The sequence below is a fragment of the Falco peregrinus genome, chromosome 2 (assembly GCF_023634155.1).
Source record: "Falco peregrinus isolate bFalPer1 chromosome 2, bFalPer1.pri, whole genome shotgun sequence".
NCBI lineage: Eukaryota > Metazoa > Chordata > Aves > Falconiformes > Falconidae > Falco > Falco peregrinus.
In genome coordinates this window covers 15,245,817-15,265,479 of record NC_073722.1, presented here as the reverse complement: position 1 = coordinate 15,265,479, position 19,663 = coordinate 15,245,817, and the positions used below count along the sequence as shown (strand labels likewise).

General features: G+C 36.3%; 1 protein-coding gene across 1 annotated transcript in view; it reads right to left on the bottom strand.

Annotated features, from left to right (window-relative positions):
* The window catches only part of ARHGAP10 (Rho GTPase activating protein 10), a 155,119-nt gene that overhangs the window by 46,362 nt on the left and 89,094 nt on the right, over positions 1–19,663 (bottom strand). Inside the window, exons 14-18 of the mRNA XM_005243310.3 lie at positions 18,550–18,624; positions 13,530–13,617; positions 12,242–12,300; positions 9,516–9,621; positions 8,735–8,894 (exon numbers count right to left, since the gene is read on the bottom strand). Coding sequence (XP_005243367.2) covers positions 8,735–8,894; positions 9,516–9,621; positions 12,242–12,300; positions 13,530–13,617; positions 18,550–18,624 — 488 coding nt within the window. The remainder of the gene's footprint in view (positions 1–8,734; positions 8,895–9,515; positions 9,622–12,241; positions 12,301–13,529; positions 13,618–18,549; positions 18,625–19,663) is intronic.

Sequence of the window (19,663 nt, the reverse complement as noted above, 5' to 3'; positions counted from 1 at the left end):
TTTCATATTTGAAGGGATTGCAGAAGCTAATTGGAGCTATTTTAATCAATTATATTCAATCATAATAGAAATTACAAAAGACCAACTTCTGGAGAGCTAGGACAAAAGTTTTATTTCAAAACTGATTTCTGCACCAATTCTAACAATTTTATAAGATTTATAGTGTACTAAAATCTTTAAAAAATGATCCTTTGTTAATGAAGTTTCTTTTTTGCATTTTACTTTACTATGGACAATGTTAGATCAAGATGTTTCGTTTCTGGTTTTAGTCAACATGATCCATTTCTTCTACTTGTTCTCAAAAACACATGATTTGGTAAATACAAAATACACACACTAGAAATTCTTGACATCTAAATAGAATCTATGTTCAGTATTCAGTATACAAAATGTCATAAAGTTTATTATTTCTAAAAATCATATTAATTTTTTTAAAGGTTTACAAAAACTTCAGTAAAAATTATCAGCAACTTAATTAGAATCCTTAAGTAACTTACCTCATCATGGTTACCATTGTTTCCACTCCAACAGAGGAGCCTGCCTCAAAGTAGTTATCCTGACTTTTGTGCTTCAGCATCTATACACTGTAAAATACGATTTGCTGTGCGGTGGCTTCTGTGAGATTGCACAGGATGCAGATTTTCTGAGGTTTTGGATTTTGAGGCTTAAATTCCACTACAAACCACAAAACACCTTTATATAATATTCACAATCATTATAGTTGGGGGGAGTGTGTGTGTGTATCAAGACTTGAAAGATACCTGAAGGTAAGCCTCTAGAAGGCCACCAACCAGAAAGCATCAATAATGCTCCTGATGTTGCCTAGCACACTCTAATTACAGTACAACAGAGGATGAAGTGTGAAAAGTAACCAGGTATAAGCCAAAACTAGAAACAGGAAACATCCTTGGCTATAAGCCATACCACAAAGTGCTATAAATAAATAAATAAATAAGTCAATCCATCCAAGACATCTTTGCAATGATGAAAAGGCTATCATTTGCTGAGACCATCTGCCTAGCAGCCTGATTACCCATAACCAAATGAAACACTGCTTTTAGGGATTTTTGGACACTGAGTTGCAATTTCATACTAAAATTGGAATATCTGATAACTGCTCCTCTTAATACATAAGGAACTAGAGGTCTGGACAAACTGCAGACTATAGGAGTGACAAAAGAACTGAGGGAATTTTCAGATAAACCTTATGTATCTGTAGCCACTCATTTGGCCTGACTACCTTGAATCATGTAGTTCACATTTGAGCTTTAATGAAGAAACTAAACATAGCCTGTAAAACATGACACTACAGTCTGGAGGACAGCTGTGGAAGGATGAAAGGAAAAAAAAATATATACCAAGGTTAAAAACTTGTGTCCTTTGATCGCTTGCAAATTATGAATTTGTTGAGTCAGCCTTTCTAAAAGTAGCACTCCTGATACAAAGACTGCAGCTTCTACCGTATCACATCGCGCTCTGCCTTTTAACAGTTCACAAGAACAACGCTCCTGACAGTAGCCGATTCACTGCTGTCAACTAATCCATTTCATTCATTGAAGGAAATGAGAGAGTTAACCATATATCAGGCTTGAAATACCTACACATTTGTCCACTGCACCAGCAGAAACAGTACATTCACCTTCGTTTCTATGCTCATGTACTGTAACTCACACCAAGGAGAGTATTTTAAACAGGTTGTCCTTCCTATTACAGCTACATATAATAGCTTTGTGCATCTTGTTTAGTTACAGGAAAAATTTAAATTAAAAGAAAAACAAACCACCTTCAAAGTAAAAGACTAAATACTCAATCTTATTACCTACCTTTCTAAAACATAACATACGCCTAGTTACTAAATGAAAAATAACGCAGAAGGAGAATGTCTGCATGTATTTTCTCTTGCAAAGTGTGTGAGAAGTCCTGAGAAGAAAAAAGACAGCATGTACAAATCTAAACCAGAAGCCAGCAAAAGAAACAACCATGGCCAAAGACACCACAGGTAAACACGATCTTCCCTTCATTTGTAATAAGTACACATAGATAAACATTTATACACACATGTGAACACAAATAAATACGTCACACCTAGTTTTCTACAAAAAAATATGAACAGAAATATAAATAATTATATATTGAGAATAAAAACCTACATTTGACCCCCTACCACACTGTCATTGTACAAAGCATCAGAATGAAATGCCAAGATCTTCACAAATGACTGTTCCAACTGTAGCCAGCCATGCAGCCTCACCAGTATTTTCTTCTCCACAGACTTCCCTGCTGCCCTTAAAAGGATTTATATCATCATTGCTTTGTACAATATTTTCTGCTTTTTGTTTTTGTTAAAATATATATTTTTTATCTTACATTATGACTGTGGGGTCTTTGGAGTCAAAGAACATATTTTTCACTTGTATGTCCAATGTGCTCTGCAATGAAGTACTGATGCTTTATTAGCGTAAATAGCATGCACACAAAAATGTTGGAGATAAAGTATATATTAGCTGACCGCCACATATTGTTTATTCAAAATAATCTATTAAATAGTTTGAAATACATTAACATCTCTGGTAAGAAAAAAGCTTACTAGAATTCTGAAGAGTATGTACAAAACCGTAAGCACATACTGCACTATTATCCATTAGCAATGATAAGACAGGATGATACTCATGTCAGTTTAGCCAACGTAAAGAAAAAATGTTTGTAAATACAATACTTTGCTTACCATTGAAAGCTGCAAGAAAGTATAATTCTATGTCACACAGTTTCTGCATAAGAATTTACTCTTTAAACTCTTCAGGAGTGCAACAACTTTTCCCCTCTTCATGCCCCCTGCAGCATTTCACAAAATAGTTCCTTTAATCAATGAAATTGTATATAAGAACATCCATTTTAGCATTCTCCATAAGGACTTCTCCCTTGCCGCCTCCTCCACACATGCTAGACCACCACCCTGACCATCAAGACTGGAGCAAACACCAGTCAACCGAATTCCACTCCCTTATCATCATTTCTGTTTACTAAGGAACACTGCCTGTGGGCAATGGAAGACGAGATCTGTATACTTGGGAATTTCACATAAAGTTGAAGGAAGTTTCCAAAAATTAACTGGAAATAACACAAGCAAATCAAGAAGGCAGAAGTCTGTGTCCATATTATTTGTACATGACAAGTATTTGTAGTGCAGTATCTCAGCACACCACTTCTATCCCTCAGAACATGACTTTTGATTTTTTTAATCTAATATGGTTACTCACAGTACATGTTTTGTTTCTTTTGGAGCAGTCTAACAGCATATCAATCCAGATATCGATCCAGAGTTTGTTCCTTTTAACGTCATCGACTGCAGTCACAAACGTGAGTGGAGATTTGATATAAAGTTTTCTTGCTATGTATAAACTACAAGAATTAGAAAACAGCAGCCTTTTAAACAAACAAACAAAAAATTGCAGTCAATTTACCACATCATCTGTGCATCTCTCACATGGAAGGGCTTTCTGCTGTCCACTAGGCAGAGAAAGAGTTTAAAGAGTGTGCACACACTATAGTGGAAGAAAAAGAGCTGCTGTGACTTTTACCAGAAACCTTGATGAATTTCTTTTTTGTGCCTGCTGCTCTTTCTGCTTTAGACTCAGCCAATCATTAAGGCATGTAATTTGAATTCAGTTCAGGAATAGTTTCAATGACACTTCTGATTAGTTACATGCTTAAAGTTAAGCATATGCTGAACACCTTCCTGAACTGAAGCTCATATGTTTCTTGCAAACTCTGCCCTAACAAAGATACCTTAATGGTTTTTTTCCCCCTTCCAAGTCAAAGGTTTGTTGACTTGAGAAACATTCTGCTTGGGGAGGTTTCAAATTACTACACCACAGCAAATCACCACAATTACAAGGCATTGCTTCTTGGTCCTCTGCTGCAGCCAAAGACAAAGCAACACGAAAGCTGAAACAAGCCCTCTTTAATATTTCTCGTACATCCCCCTTTACCAGGAGTTCAAAAGATCCACTTTGTTGTAAAAAAATAGGCTTAGTTTAGACGATGGCAGTGCCACTGTACCCTAAAGTATTTACCTGCAACACAACTGCTTTAAAGATGCGGTGATTGCTAAGTGGAGACACGTGCCACACCTGACTGTGCCACTTCATACTCTCAAACAACTGACTTCACCTGCTTCCATTTCTTCTGTCTCGTGAGTATTGCATGTATTATCACTGTAATATGTTTTAAGACTAACGATTTTCCAAGTATTAGCACATGAAGTTGATGTTGGCTTAAGAGCTCAGTAGTACTAAATTCTCTCCCCTTTAGTTAAAAAAAAAAAAAAAAAAATCATAAAAGTGCCTAAAGAGAAATTACAATATTTATATTTCATAAAAAAATTTCTCCATAAAACTGTTTTGAACAAAAAGCTAAAACGAAGACTTACTTTGTCTGAAGTATGTGAAGTTTTGCCTTTTATTAAAAGATTAACACAAAAAACAAGAGAAAACAGTATCTGCCTTATATATAGGAACTATTGAGTTTTTCAGAATTAACATTTTTGAGATAATTTTGCCCATAGGTTGACTGAATTCTAGAAAAGGTATCTTTTACCTGTCTACTCCCTTTCAGTAGACTTTTGTTTCCTAGCCTCCACAAGGGACTCCTGTCTAGCCCCTCTTTTTTCTTCTAATTTTCTTTCAATCTAATTTTCATCTTCTTTCTGTTTCTGCAATCTTGCTATTTGTACTCACTATTCTTTCCTCCCCCATATACTGGTTTAAATATTACAGTCCCACTGAGATTTTTATTCCAACCTCCTCCCTCATCTTCTTTCATTTCTTAGACTTGTATTTTTTTTTTATCCTGGTGGTTCCCCGCCCCGCCCCGCCCCCCTTAAAATAATGTTCAGGGAATTGAGAAACCAAAACGGGTCACATTACCACTGTGGCATCTCTAAATGGCAAATAAATAAGACCTTTGAATAGTGACATTCATTCCAATATGACACCAAAACACTATAAAAAACAGCAAGATGAACACATGCATGCTCTTCATGCTGCCATAGGGTGGACTGCCCTTCTTCCTCACCCCAGTTCTGAAAGAAAGACCAGAAGAGCTGAAATGGCCAAGATTTCCACTCTGTGAAACCCTTCGGAAGAAAAATTAATTTCTATGCTTGGAACTCATTTGAGGGAGGAGGAGAAGAAAAATCAAAACCTTTTTTTTAAGGCCAAGTTCACTATCACTTTTCATTAGAGGATTACCTAAAAGCCAAGCAAAGATAGTCACAGGCATAGTACAAACACAGCTGTAGCCAGTCCCAACTTTGTTACCTCAAGAAAAAGGAACACCAAGGGAAGCTATAGCTTCAAAGCAAAACAAACATAATGACAAGACATAAATGTGGCTTTCTTGATGTTTTTTTAGTGAAAGGAAGGATACGGGACACAGAAATCAAGGGAGACAGACAGATACAGCGAGGGAGAAGGGGACAGACAGCCAAGTATGAAACAACACCAATCTTAAAGACCTGCAAAGCAAAGGGAAACAGGAGTGCTGATGCACATAGCCCAGTTAGGATGGAACATGGCAATTCCAGGCAAAACTATAGAGAGGTCATTTAATATCAAACCTGAACATACTTCTACTTTGCCTGCTGTATCTGGCTGGCCTTCCTCTACACCTATATAACAAAATCAAGCAAGACAATTCACAGGTATCATTTTCCTCAGGACTGGCCTCCTTTGCACAGCAGGTGGTTCTAAGGATCCTGGGTAAAATACTGTCTCAGCTTGGGTCTAATTTTTGTTTTTTCTTTCGAAGTTGAGATCTGCTTCTACTGTTCTGACTGGACACTGAGAAAAACTCTGCCTGAAAGAGACTTATCCATAAGTGACAAGAATAAAAGCTAAACAATTATACCCCTAATGTTCTTCTATCCCCCTTCCAGTCTTAATAATTGTGCAACTCTGATGCCAGTTTAAGCAACACATCAGGCTGCACAATCTAGTTCCAGCATTCAAGTCTCAGCATTGGTCTGATTTTGCAAAACATCACCTCCTCAACCTACTCTAATTGGTTCACAGCCATGGTTTGGAAGTATGTCTGCAGCCTGTAAACAAGGTGAAAGAGGTACTGACTGGTTTCTAGCAGGAAATAAATGTACGTACCAACAAAGCTTACAAAAAACCCCCCCACCAAAACAACAACAAACAAAAATTAAAAAAAAAAAACCACCAGTTTACGCACTAAGCATGACATTCTAATCTCAGGGCAAGTGCTCATAACCAGATTTCCACACATAAATTGCACAGAAATTCTCTAACTAGGGCTCAGCAGACCGATGATAGCGGAATGACTGCACCAAGATTTCAAAGCTAGTAACCCAGTTAATTATGTCTCCTCCTAAAATTGCATTGTGGTTCTCCTTACCCACACGAGACATACAAACATCGATGGAATTTAAAAATATTTGAGGAATCATGATAATTTTTTACCATTTTGTCTCCCAAGTTACTGTATTTAAACTGGAAATATTGATGGCTATTGCTTCTACACATTGGAAGTTTTAGCCGTTTCATTTACTACAGGGGAAAAGAAATTCCTCTCTGCAGTCTGCCAGAGCCATAAATTACATATGCGTGAAATGTAAAGCGTTGCTTCAATTTGTTTATGTCAGTGTACCTCCATTGTGACTCCACCACACTTCTACAGTTCCAAACCTCACTTCTATTAGCAGAACCTCATAAAATTAGCAGAGGTGGAGTTGTGGCTGAATTAAATATTTTGAAGTATTTTAAACAACAGCTGGTGACCTTTCCTAGGACTTCACCAGGGCTATAAAGAAAAATAACTAAAGACTCTTAGTCTGAAATACATAGAAATTCAAAACAGCAATATAAAATGAACATTAGACTGACAATAAACCTGCCTGCCATTAAAAGTAGGTCCTTCGTCAGCCTTAAATGAAGAAGGCTTACTTGTAAAAGCAACATACTCAATTTTACTATAAATTTTTCATAATGCCTTAACACATACCTCTCCATTGCCTCTGCTATAAACACACAGAGGTCACACTTGGGGCTTCCTTCCATCTTGGAAGCAACTCTAGCATGGGAGAGGTGGCTGCAGGCAGACCACTGATGGCAAGTTCACGGTTAGAAATGACAGTGAAATGACAGAAATCCCTTAAAAAAAATATAGCCTTCTAGTTCTAAAGGCGGCATAAACCCAAGGAATTATGGAAAACTATGCAGTATCATTTTTATGTACGTTCCATTCCCTGCTTCTCTACATTTTCAGAGGAGTAAGAAAAGCCACTACAACTAATGTTTCAAATGCGAAATTTATGTCCATTTTTTAAAAGACATGTGATTGAGCTGTCCTAAGAATAAGAGGGTGCTAATCTGTGGTGATCTAGTGATTTGAATAAGCATGACTCAACCTCAAACTCCGTAAGTTATTAAAACACCCTGCCTCTGCTCACTCTCTCTGCTTTCTTAAATTCATGTGGTCACTGCAGTAACTTCAAAATCATGAGCTTACTGAAAGGTTTGCCTTCATTTATAAGGTCCGGAATGAACAGCGTGGCTTACAGCTCTTAGAATATTTAGCACTTAGAACTTGAGCCACATCTGCAGCACAGTATTCTTCCAACAGAACAATACCACATCTGCTCAACGTGTGCATGAGGGCAGCATTACACCTTAAGTCAACTAATACAACAAAACCCGCCGCACAAATACAGCTATGCCGAACAGAAGTTTGCCCAGCCTGTATCATTCGGGGAGACAGCGTAATTACATTGTCAGAAAAACTTGAGACATATTATTTAGAGTAGGTAAGCCTTGACTTAGCCAATTTGAACACTGTTAACCTTTAAAGGAAAAAACCTATTTCAATGCTTAGAGTGCTTAAGGAAGAAAAGAGGAAAAAGCACATCCTGGAATCTTTCCAAAACACGTTTTTGACAGTAAGAGCAAAGGAGATGCTGTACAAGCAAAGTACCTCAAACGTCCTGTTCCAGAATTCAGGTTAGACACAAGAGACTCCCAAAGGAGTACCCAAACAAAAACCAGTAAGACTTTTTTTTTGTTTTCTTTTTTTTATTATTTCAAATCCCAGATTACATGCAGTGATATTCTGGACAGTACCTTGTACACGTAAGGCACTTTAGGAACTGGCAACTGCCACAGCAGTAGCAACTGCTGCTGTTTTCAGTATTAGATCAAATGCAAAGGCTACAAAATAACACACATTCAGCTGAAAACAAAGGAAATATTAATACCTGGTTCTCTCATAATGCTTTTTAGTCATAAAATTTACAGTATAGTAAAGTATTCCTTTTACTGTGTGAACTCTGAGAAAAATGAAGACACAGAACAATTAATTCAGAACCTGGTCAAAGTACTAAATGGGAAAGCTAAAAACTGAGCCTGAGATTTCTCTTTTCCAGTCTTGTATCACTTTTGCTCAGAAAAAAACATATGCAAATAACATACTGAAAAATCTATTTGTGTACTATAGACACAGAAGCACCGCTATTGCCAGGAAGTACACATTCTAAAATGTGAGTTTACCTACAAACAGGAATACTTACCGAGTATAATAGCCAAAAGCACACAGTATATAGAGGACATTCTTTAGGATTAAGCTATTTGTGACATCATACTTAACTCCACACTACCCATTAAGCCTAGCAGATCGTTTTAGACAATGCTCAGAAATGCTGAGATGTATCAAAGCTTACCTTCTCATGATTTTCTATCAGGATTTCAACAACAATATTCTGAAACTTCAGGTCCATGATGGCTGCTACAGTTTCTTCCTGTGGCCTCATTAAGGTTGGTCCAAATACTACTCCTAGATTTGCCACAGTCATTAGATTCCTCTTGGCATGCTTTGAAACACTTTTAGAAAAGAATTGAAGGAAAAAACAGGAAATAGGTTATGAAAAATTTCCATTACTGTTGGAAACTGCAAGTCTACAAATGAAAACATTACATTTCCTTAATCTATGTTTTAGAAGTTTGTTTTGTGCAAAGTTTCTTCAAAAAAAATCTTACTAAACTCTGGAAAACAGAAAAGCCATTCTTCCACCAGCAATTTAAAAACAAAAGCAGTCTCTTACTGAACTTAAACGTATAAAATGCACTTAGCCCTGGACCAGGGCAAGTGTGAAACCAACTTAAATTTGCTAACAGATCTCCACTATTCACTTTGCCAGAATTTGTGAAAAGAAAGTATAATGTTCCCTTTCTCACTTCAATCAGACCCTCAACTGCTGGCAGGACTGCTAAAGTAAATACTTATATGGCTTCATTAATGGATTAGATTTCTGCCTTTCCCGCCAAAATATACACAGCAAGAGTCAAACGTCTTGTCTGCTTTTGCACGTTTGGTTCTTGGTGTTGTATATGACGGCATTGAGATAGGCTTCAGATCCAGCCATACTTAGCTAAGGCCCTTTGTAGTTAAAAAGGTAAGAACAAGAGTTCTGCTGAGGTAGGAAAGCAGGTCATAGTACTTACTTTGCTAAATGTTTCACCAAAATTTCCAGCATCTCTTTGTTCTTTTCTGGGAGTTTATGGACCAAGAAGTGAACAGCATTAACTCGTGATTCAGGACTCCCACTTTCTATGGGACATAGAAGTAAATAACTATCCCAAAAAACAAAAGTAAAATAAAATCCACAGAAATACAAAGCTTCTCCCACTCCTGCATGGAAACATACTGCACACACTTTGCTTCACCACTTATGCATCACCAAACATAGCAATATTGAACATATGCGCTCTGTTTTCACAAGTAATCTTGTTCTGGAATTATTGACTTATTTGCTTATTTTGTGAACTCATTTTTCAAGCCACCTGCAAAAGGATGTTTTTGTTCATCTATTTTTAAAAACTGACAGATGTAGTTATTGTTTTGCTGCATCGGACTCATCTGCTTATGAATACACTGCGAGGTGAGAAGCGATGATGTTACTGGGTGCCACAGAGTGGAACTGTACTACTTTACATCATTAACTGATTGTCCTCATCATTAGAATTCAGTTTTGTTGGTACTGTGCAGCTAATGATACTGCATTTATACAACCTTGCATTGGCAACCTCGTAAGAAAACACATACAGAAGATTCATATGCTCGGAAAGAAAATCTAATGACCACTGAAGACACAGAAGAATAATCATGAAAAAAAAATCTACTGAGTGAGATTACTACAATACAGGGCCTTGAATAACAACAGCATCCCTCTCTAGTACTGTACAGAAATAAAGTAAAAATAAGCAAGGAGCTTTTTTTTTTTCTGTTGCATGTTGAATTGAATAATTTTGGCCCCTACAGGTTTCATTAGTACACAGATAAAAACAAGAATCTGTAAAAGATGAACATAATCCCGCTTCCTATCTCTCAAAGTCATACTGAATTACAAAATTACATCTCAGTAGTGGTTACAATGAGAGCAGTGGAAGTATTTCTCTTGTATATAATAATACTTAGTAAAAGGGACATAAAAGAAAAATTTAGAACCTACTCCGAATGCAAGAAGCTTTGACACCAGGACCATTCATCAGGTCCCATTTTACTCTAAGGCAACTTTGACCCTTAAATGTCTTTTATATAAAATACCACCGTATTTCTTCAGGCATATTGCTGCTTCTTTTTTCTTTGCATATTGCTACAGATTTTAGGGTGGGGTTTTGGTTGGTTTTTTTTTTTTTTTAATTATTTTGCAGTGAACACCCCTGCACAGATTGCAAGAAAAAAGGCTACCAAAATGCAAAACATTTAGCTTGTAGTCAGCTAATCAAAATTCAGTCAGCCAGAAAAACATAAGCCTTCTTTAAAGCAAGACTATTTTACATATATGTGAAATCACAAACTCTAATTAAAGACTGGCTAAGTAACTTAATCACAAGATAAGGTCAAGCCTTATATAGTTTCAATCTACACTGATATGTATAAAGAAAAGAAAGAAAACTGGAAGGACACCCTTTTAATTTTGGCTTCCCCCCACCCCCAACAGTTTCAGAGAAAAGGATATTCCGTACTATTCCTGGTGTTGTTTTTTTATAGCTCACATAGGAAACAACACTGACTACCTATTTTTAAGTATACTGTAACTCAGATCTGCAATGTTAATTTCCCTCCCCACTACATAGACTCAATGCCTCTACAAAATTGTTTACTACTTTTGAACTCTGTACTATTTAAGACATTTAACTTCAACTGAACTCCTGTATTGAAAGAGACTATAAAACAGAGAAAGGAAAATAAATTGAGAAACTGCTGGCAAAACTTGATAGGTCAAGAGATTATTTTAACACTTTCCAATATAAATGGGCAGACTCACCACCTAGGTAAGTCGGTTGAATTTTGTTTAAGCACTTGGCCTCTAAGATGTGCTTTGGCAATGAATTTCATGGACTGATTCTCATTTTGAATTAAGGACCACAAGTGAACACAACATTCTGTAGACCTGGAAAGTTATTACAGCAATCTGAAGAAGATAAAGCAATTTTCCCAAAGTTTATTTTAATTTTCCTTTCCACAGTTTGTCAGAAGTGCTACAGACTGGAAAGAAAATCAGCTAAATGTCTGTTTGCTAATTTGCCGTAAATTTTCTTACACAGTTTCCCTCCATCCACTTCCAAAAAATTTCCATGTACATTAGAGACCATACAGCTGAACTACAAATGCTGTTGCTTCTTCTCCAAGTCTGTATCTCAAGTGCCATAGTGTAATCTGGCCTGCTCTTTCCTTTCATCTAATAACATATGAATAAGCCAGCCTGGATACAGAGCTAACAAAGCACTGAAGACAAGGGCCAGGCAGCAGTGCTTTAAGGATTCAAATGAGACTAATTAGCGTATTTTCTTTTACTAAACTTCATATTATTTATAAATAGAAGAAAATAAAGTCACAATCTATCTTATCATTATATAATATATATATCTTATCATTATATAAATCAGATAAGAATGAATGTTTACAATGTTTATCCAAAAGTTTTTCCATCAAAGTAAAAATTGTGCTATGCTAAGGCTGTCACAAACTTGTCAACAGATAGGTCATATGTGACACATACTAAAATTGAACACTGGTTAAAACCTACATATTTTTAAAACATTTATTATTCCTATATTTTTACTGGGTTGAAAAACACTTCTGAAACTGCATTTGCTGTGCATTCCTAAGGCCACAACAGTACTATAACAAAAAATTTCTATTTGAACCACAGTCATATACTTACTGGCAGGAACAATGAATTCTCCATGCAACTCGTATGTCATCAGTGGCTCTGGAAGGCTTCTGTAAAACAAGGATGACTTAATAAATTTAGCTTTATTCTTTTCTATCTGTATTTACTCTAAGCAAGAAACCTTATTAACATTCAGTAGTATAATATTTGCACCAGAGGCAACCATTGTTTGGCAACCCCTAAGTTCAGTGATTTCCAGTGCAAATGGAAAACTTTGTATTATCGGGAAAATAAGACTAAACACATCCATTCGCCTTCCACAAGCTGAAGTGATGCCTCCAGTCTATCATAAGGCAGCTTTCCAAATTACAACACTGAGACTGTTTCTCAGATTAAGATTGTACACATATACTATGTAATTAGTTCTTTATCAGTGCTTTTAAAATACAAAGAATCACATGTCAGTGCCTTACTGGACAGAAATAAAGGTCCTAAAACAGTTAAGTTTGCTGAACAGGAGCCATCCATAAATGTAAACTCTAAAGCATTTCAAATGGAAGACCTGAAATTGAAAACCTTAGTCATCAATGAAAAATGTACTGAATAATGGAAATCGGAGTTAAAACATCAGAGTTAAAACCTCCATTTATTACGTTGACTTTAGTGATGGTTATGAAATATTGGCGTAAACACTCAGATGGGGAATACTGTAGGCAGGAAATACTTCATCATGTGCCCTTTTTTTTCTTTCCTACTTTTTTATTTTTTAATCTTTCCTACACTTTCTCATACAAGAGATACACAAAAGTTCTCTGTTCTATGTTCTTAGGCAATTCAGTAAAATACCTTGGTCAGGAATTGGCTGAGCCATTTGAACACAGAACACATCCACAATTCCTACTTTTAACACTCAAAATATTATTACTATTGCACATAGAACATCAGAGCAAGGGCCAGAAGGAAAAGAGCAAAACATTAAAATTTTCATGACCTTTTCACTTTCCATTCTACCACACAAAAAGGCAAAAAACTCTTGACAATCTTAGCTGACTTTCAGTAATGACTCTCAACAAGTTTACTAACAATTCACGTTTCTAAACAATCAGTGAAGTTTTTTTTTATCTAACAGGAAAATGTTTGGGGGCTTGTCTCATAGGAACATGAGTATTAGTGCTGCTAAACTATTTTGATTCCCCCAAGACAAACATGGTATTTGCACAAAATGAACCTCTATTGCAAAATGTAGAAGTTAGTAACAGATCTTAACATACTGCATAGGAGAATTAGAATAGAAAATTCATAGTCTAAAAATAAATAAATAAATGAGGGACAGGCTTACCGCAGATATTGCTTCATAGCACTAGTAATGGTCTTCACTTCCCAATCTACAGAGTTTTCCAGATCAACTTCGTTGCAGGTTTTTGCATCTAGAAAATAATCAGAAAGAGAAACATGAAAAAGGGGCATTCTGAATTGGTATGCCCAACATGAACAGCAACACATTGAATTCAATCATTACGTATTTGCTCACATGAACATAAGCGGTATGTCCTCCTTACCATTAGTTAAAACTAAGAAAACTTAATAGCCAAACCTCTTTATAAATTCTATTTCCATATTTTGTTTCAAAAAGTATTTACTGGTTTTTTCTTTATTGAAGGATTAAAAATCACTTTCATGTAAAAAGATCTCTATAGCAATTGGTATTTTCACACCTTTAATTAAACAGAAAGATGTACAAAACCAGTTTAGAAAAACGACCCACTCAGCATAACTTATCTTTTCCTCTTTTCTTTCATTATTTAAAATGCAAGTACACTGAGAATTTTTTTTTAATTCCTTCCAGTTTTGCACGTAAACTGTTATTTTGGACTGCTGATTAAAATAGCCAAAGTGCAGTATGACCCTCCTTAACTGTGTAAAAACCTTTAGGAGGTGCTTCAAAAGTAGAAAAAGGACTCTTCTCTATCAGTAAGTTTCCTCTATAAGATGGACTCAATGTTTTCCTTACTTAATCCATTTTAGCCAAAAGGAAAAACTGCTTGCTTGAGCTTTTGTCAGGTTCATAGAACTCTTCCCATCTTCTACCAGGTTAGTTGGTCGGGTCTTATAACAAGACAGATCAAATGGAACTGTCACATGTCTGAATGACCCATCATATGAAAGATTTGACAGAACATAGAAAAAAATACCACAGCACACTGGAATGTTTTGCAATCAATAAACCCTTTTGGCCTCAAAACAGGAAGCAACAGCTAGCTGACACAAGATCACCACATTCAAGAGCTTGAGCTTCTGTTATTATTACTGTAGTCACTGATGGAAACATGTAGCAGTAAACTACAGCAGTAGCTGACACAGATTACGTGTTGACCAGTTCATACAATTCAGAATTCATTTGTTACTTTGCTTATCAGACAAACGACAGACATTTAAAAAATCAAATTAGGATCCCTGATTAAAGGTGCAGTCCTTTTACTGGGACTAAATAATTCTGTTCTAAAAGTTGTGCCAAGCAATTATTTCTGTAACTGAATATTCTCCCTCATTATATCAATTATTTAAATCTCATTTTAAAATACAAGTCAGATAACATTTTCTACCAAATTGTTACTAGCCAACCATCACCCAAAATACTCCAGATTGTCTCAGGAAAAAGTCTATTTTAAAAAATTTTTTAGCATGCTAGCCGTTTCTATGCTCAAAGTCTCTTCTTTGAGAAGAAAATCTAATTAATTAATACCTGACATCACATCAAAATCTAGTGAGATCTATGAGGATTTGGTTACTAAACCACTAATATCCAGTTTGTAAATAACTGCTTCATAATCATCAACCTCCTTTACAATCATGGCATGCACTCAGTTATGTGAAATTTGTTGATGAATTTCAGAAGGAAAATAACAAGTGCCTGAAATTGAAAGCAAGCTTCTTAAAATAAAAAAGTTGATAATATTGCTGAAATATTTCACTATCTCTTGGGGTGGGATGAACCCAACAAAATTTAGCCAATTTTTCCTTCTACTTCAAACATCCCAGGCCATGATATGAACTGGAACTTCAACTGGGATTTCAAAAATTATTCTACTCGTTTTCATGCTACTTGTTCACATAGCAGCCACTGTGCACTGAATGGCAACCTTATACATATAAAAATAACAGTGCACATTTATGAAACAGCTTTTGACAGATCAGCTTTAAATCTTATGCAAATATTTCTGACAATAAGGGAGCTACAGTTTATAAAAACAGTCCAGTTCACTAAACTAGGTTAGGAGGAGACTCTCTCTGCTTTCATACGCAATATGCCTACTGTAGGAGTCTGTGCATACTGTCATTTACTGTATATCAAATGATAAGGAGTTCAGTGTAATTTTTTTGAAAGCTGCTGGTTTCAAAAAGGCCGAAGTACCTGAAAGTTTTCTTCTACAACATATAATGTCTGGTATTTTTCATACCAGGCAGTGTCCGAAATCAAAACTGAACTCATCAGTAGAAACTCCAAGTCCTTAGCCGTCACTTCAACATGAGCAAGGGTCCATATGAAAGCTGACTTATGTAGTAGTTTGTATGGAATCTGTATAGGCAGCTTGTATGAAATGAGCCACATTAGATCTATAACATAGATCATAGATGAAACAGGAATTGGTCCCTGATGCATTTCAAAAACTGAGCCTCCTGACAGCTCACAATGCACTCTGAATTGCTTATAACAGATTCCCGTAACATTGGAAATCCTAACTCTGTATCACTGTTTGTGATGAGATTTCTGATTAATTTCATATTTTCCCTTGAAATGTAATGAGTGTTTTCCTTACCAAATGCCTCACTTGAATTTAGCCAAGATTACTGCTGCAAAATAGGTCACTATAGCACAATGCTAGTTACAAGTAACTTCAAGGACTAAGGTAATTTGAAAATTAATGTGTTGGATGTTTGGTTGGGGTTTTTTAAAGAGAATTGTGTATTTAATTGCTGAGCTTCATTTTACAGAAGACTTAGTTCACTAGATTTTTACATTAAAGATGGAAATCTGTGCATTCATAGTATTAGAAAAGCATATATTGGTCTTCTTACACTCTCTTGACTCTCAATGTACTTTCCCAAATTTTATAGAAAATACTCTGAGAAAGAGACAAAACTACAAGTTACTATGTCCCTGGTTACCATTTGGAAGACTTTTTTTGAACTTTGGGCCTTTCAGACTGTGAGCTTCATGGTCAATGATAGGTAGCTTAAAATACTTTGAAACCTTATCAAACATTTTAAAATACAGAAAGTTAATATGAGGTTTTTATGATTCTGAAAAGAACTTTCATATAAAAAGGTATCTAAGAGTATACCCAGAGACAAAGGATTAAAGATTAATCAGTCATTTTATATTCTCTGTACCACTGTATATCAAAAAGAAACCCTCTTTATTCTTCTCTGAGGACAGACAGATAAAGAGCACAGATAGGATAGCTTTCAACAAATCATCAGAAAAAGAGCACCTGCTTGCACCCTAACTTTTTTCTGTTCAATATTTTGCCTCGTCTTGATACCACTGTATTCTTCCTACTTTAAATGAATATATGAATCTTGGGAATGACAAAAAATGTTTCTAATTTTAAAAAATAACTAAAAGCAGATGCTGAAATTCCCAGTAAATTCTTCCAGCTGCTACTGAACCACTGGCAACCCGAGTCTATTTAATTTGGATACCACTAATGGCAAAGAGGAAAATTTGCCTGCCAGACGTGCATGCCCAAGCTAAGCCAGTAAGTACAAAACTGAGTATCTTGTGATATCCAATGTGTTTAATTGAGAGTCTCTTAGTGATAACACAGCATTCTTCCTATGGTCAATGGCTAAAAATGGTTATTGTTTATTGAGGCTAACTCCAGCACAGATAAACAACCATAAGAATCTATTACAGATCAGTAATTTTTATTAATCCCAGTTCATATTTCTAAAAAGAGTCTTTTGCAACAATACTTCAAAGATAGAGGCAGGTTTATGTGCACTAATGGAAAACTTCAGGGTGCTGTTAATAATGATTAAAGTAAGATATCATAAATTAATATTTAGCAAGGTCATTATGACAGATTGATATGACATGAAGGTCCTCAAGCCTGATGTCTTATCATTTGTGAAGAGACAGCCTGTTTGAAAAAAATAAAGGAAGGAAAAGAAAAAGTCTTACAGGTGGCACTGAACTGACAGCAGCATATAATATAAAAGCGCTTTGTCATTCACATAATGTCTGGGGTAATGAAATGAATTCACTTTCTGGCTTCCTCCAGTTTGCAGTGCCAAAGAACACTGTGTTATCAGCACAGATGGAGCATGCATGGTTCTGGAGAAGAGCCTGGTGCAAACTGCAAACAAGCTTCTTTGCATACCAATGAATCCCTGAGAATCAGACCTTTGCTGTCAAGTGACAGGTTTGGAAGCTCTATAAAAATGAACTAATCCCAGTGGTCTTGTCTGACTGCATGTACTGTCAGTGCTCAGGACAAGAAACTGGGAAACACGGCACATCTTGCAGTAATGGCTGCTACTTTGGTGAGAGATACCAGGCAGACAAGGGATTTCATCCAGGTGCCAACACTGCTCCCCTTCCCCCTGTCCTCCCCAGGGACAGCAGAATGGCAAGAGAACTGAAGCCACCGGGATTAAAGATGCATCAAAATTTCCAGAAAGAAAAGGGCAAAAATGTTTCTGAGAATAATTTTATGAATCAAAAAATCTTAAAAGCTATGTATGGCTAACTAGGTATAAAAGAGCCTAATATGTTACCCACATATAAGAGCTAAACTACTAAGTTTATAAAAACAAATCTCTTCTCCATTGGACTCCCACCTTGGCACATATAATACCTATCTCATATTCCTCCTCTTAAACCAAAGAGGTTTGCCAGTAGGCTTAAACTAAATATCTTATTTTGTACAGTGATTAACTAAAGACACGCATGGGCGTGTATACCTGTACATCTGAGACAAGGGAGAAGAAAGGTGGAAACTTCAAACAATGAAGCAATAAGCTTCAAAATTTCTTGAATTTAACTTTTTGAATTTTCTGATTGAACCCTTCAAATTGGGCTGCTTTAATCCCACTTATATCAGCCTTGCACAAAGCCCATGGTTTGCTCCTACATGTCCCACAGCAGTTCTCTTAGTTTATTCCTACCAACTAATCTTGGTCTTGCTAAACCAGGCACATTTACAATGATATGGGGATTATTTGTGTGGACTAAAGCAAACTAGATTTGGCCCATATAGCTAACAACTACAGGCAGATGGTTTAAAAACTAAATATTGACAGTAAAACAACATGAAATAAAATATTGAAAAAATATGTGTAAAATAGAGGCATACCCATCAACAAACTCAGAAGTCTCTGGACCTTTGAACTCACCCCCACAACTCTGTACAGTCCTTGGTCATTTATACCTATTATGCAAGAGAGGAGAGAAAAAAAAAAAAAACAAAAAAAGAAGGCAGATCAGCCATAGTCAAATTTAGCATCAAAACTTTTCCCAGGCAACAAATTCTCCTCAAAGACAGACAGACAGACTACAGAGTATTAACACAGTCATGAAAACAACATTATAAAAAAAGTATTGCAATAAACTTTTTGTTCTTCTGTGTTTTTAAGGTAAGTTCATGTTGTTTTGACAAAGGTTTCATGTACCACAATTCCACTTCAGAAACTAGGAGCAGAAGCAAACAGGGACAAAAACAGGGACAAACCTTCACTTGGGGGGGGGGGGGGGGGGGGGGGGGCGGGGGTGGGCAGAGACACAAAAAGGGAAAAAAACAAAACAAAAATCACTGGCTGTTTTCATATTTTTTTTAAATCACATTTTGGATACACCAGCATCCACAGTCTAATAGCAAAAGAACTGAACCAACAAATGTTAAATTAAGATTTCTTTAATAAATGTAATTCCGCCTTTTTCCAAGTATGTGGCTGACAAAGAGTTTGGATAAAATAAAGAAAAACTTGAGCCCATTCCCAGTCCTCAAAAGCCAACACTTTTTCAAGTTTGTAAATGCTTTTCATTTAAGATACGAGGCCTCATTCCAACCCACTGTGGTCCACATGCGAGTTACATCCAGAGGCACCACCACAGGCTACTGAAATTGGTACTTCTGGTTTCGCTTGGGATGAATAGAGCAGCCACAACCAGCATTATATTTTCAGTCCCCTAATCTCATTTCATGTGGACACTGGACCACTTCCCTGTCATTCCTCCATGCCCTTCCATCCCCTCATACACATTCATTCCCTACCGCTCTTCTTCCCCTTCTTTTGCTTTCCTTTACCACACCCAGTTTTACCTCCCAGGAAATAAAGCTATCAAAAAAAATTGAAGGAAAATAGGAGGGAGAGAAGGGGCAGGGAAGGAAAAGGACAAAATAAGGTATTTCTTTGTCTGCTGCATTGTTTCAGAGCCCACATAGAGGGAGGTAAGGTATGACAGTCCTG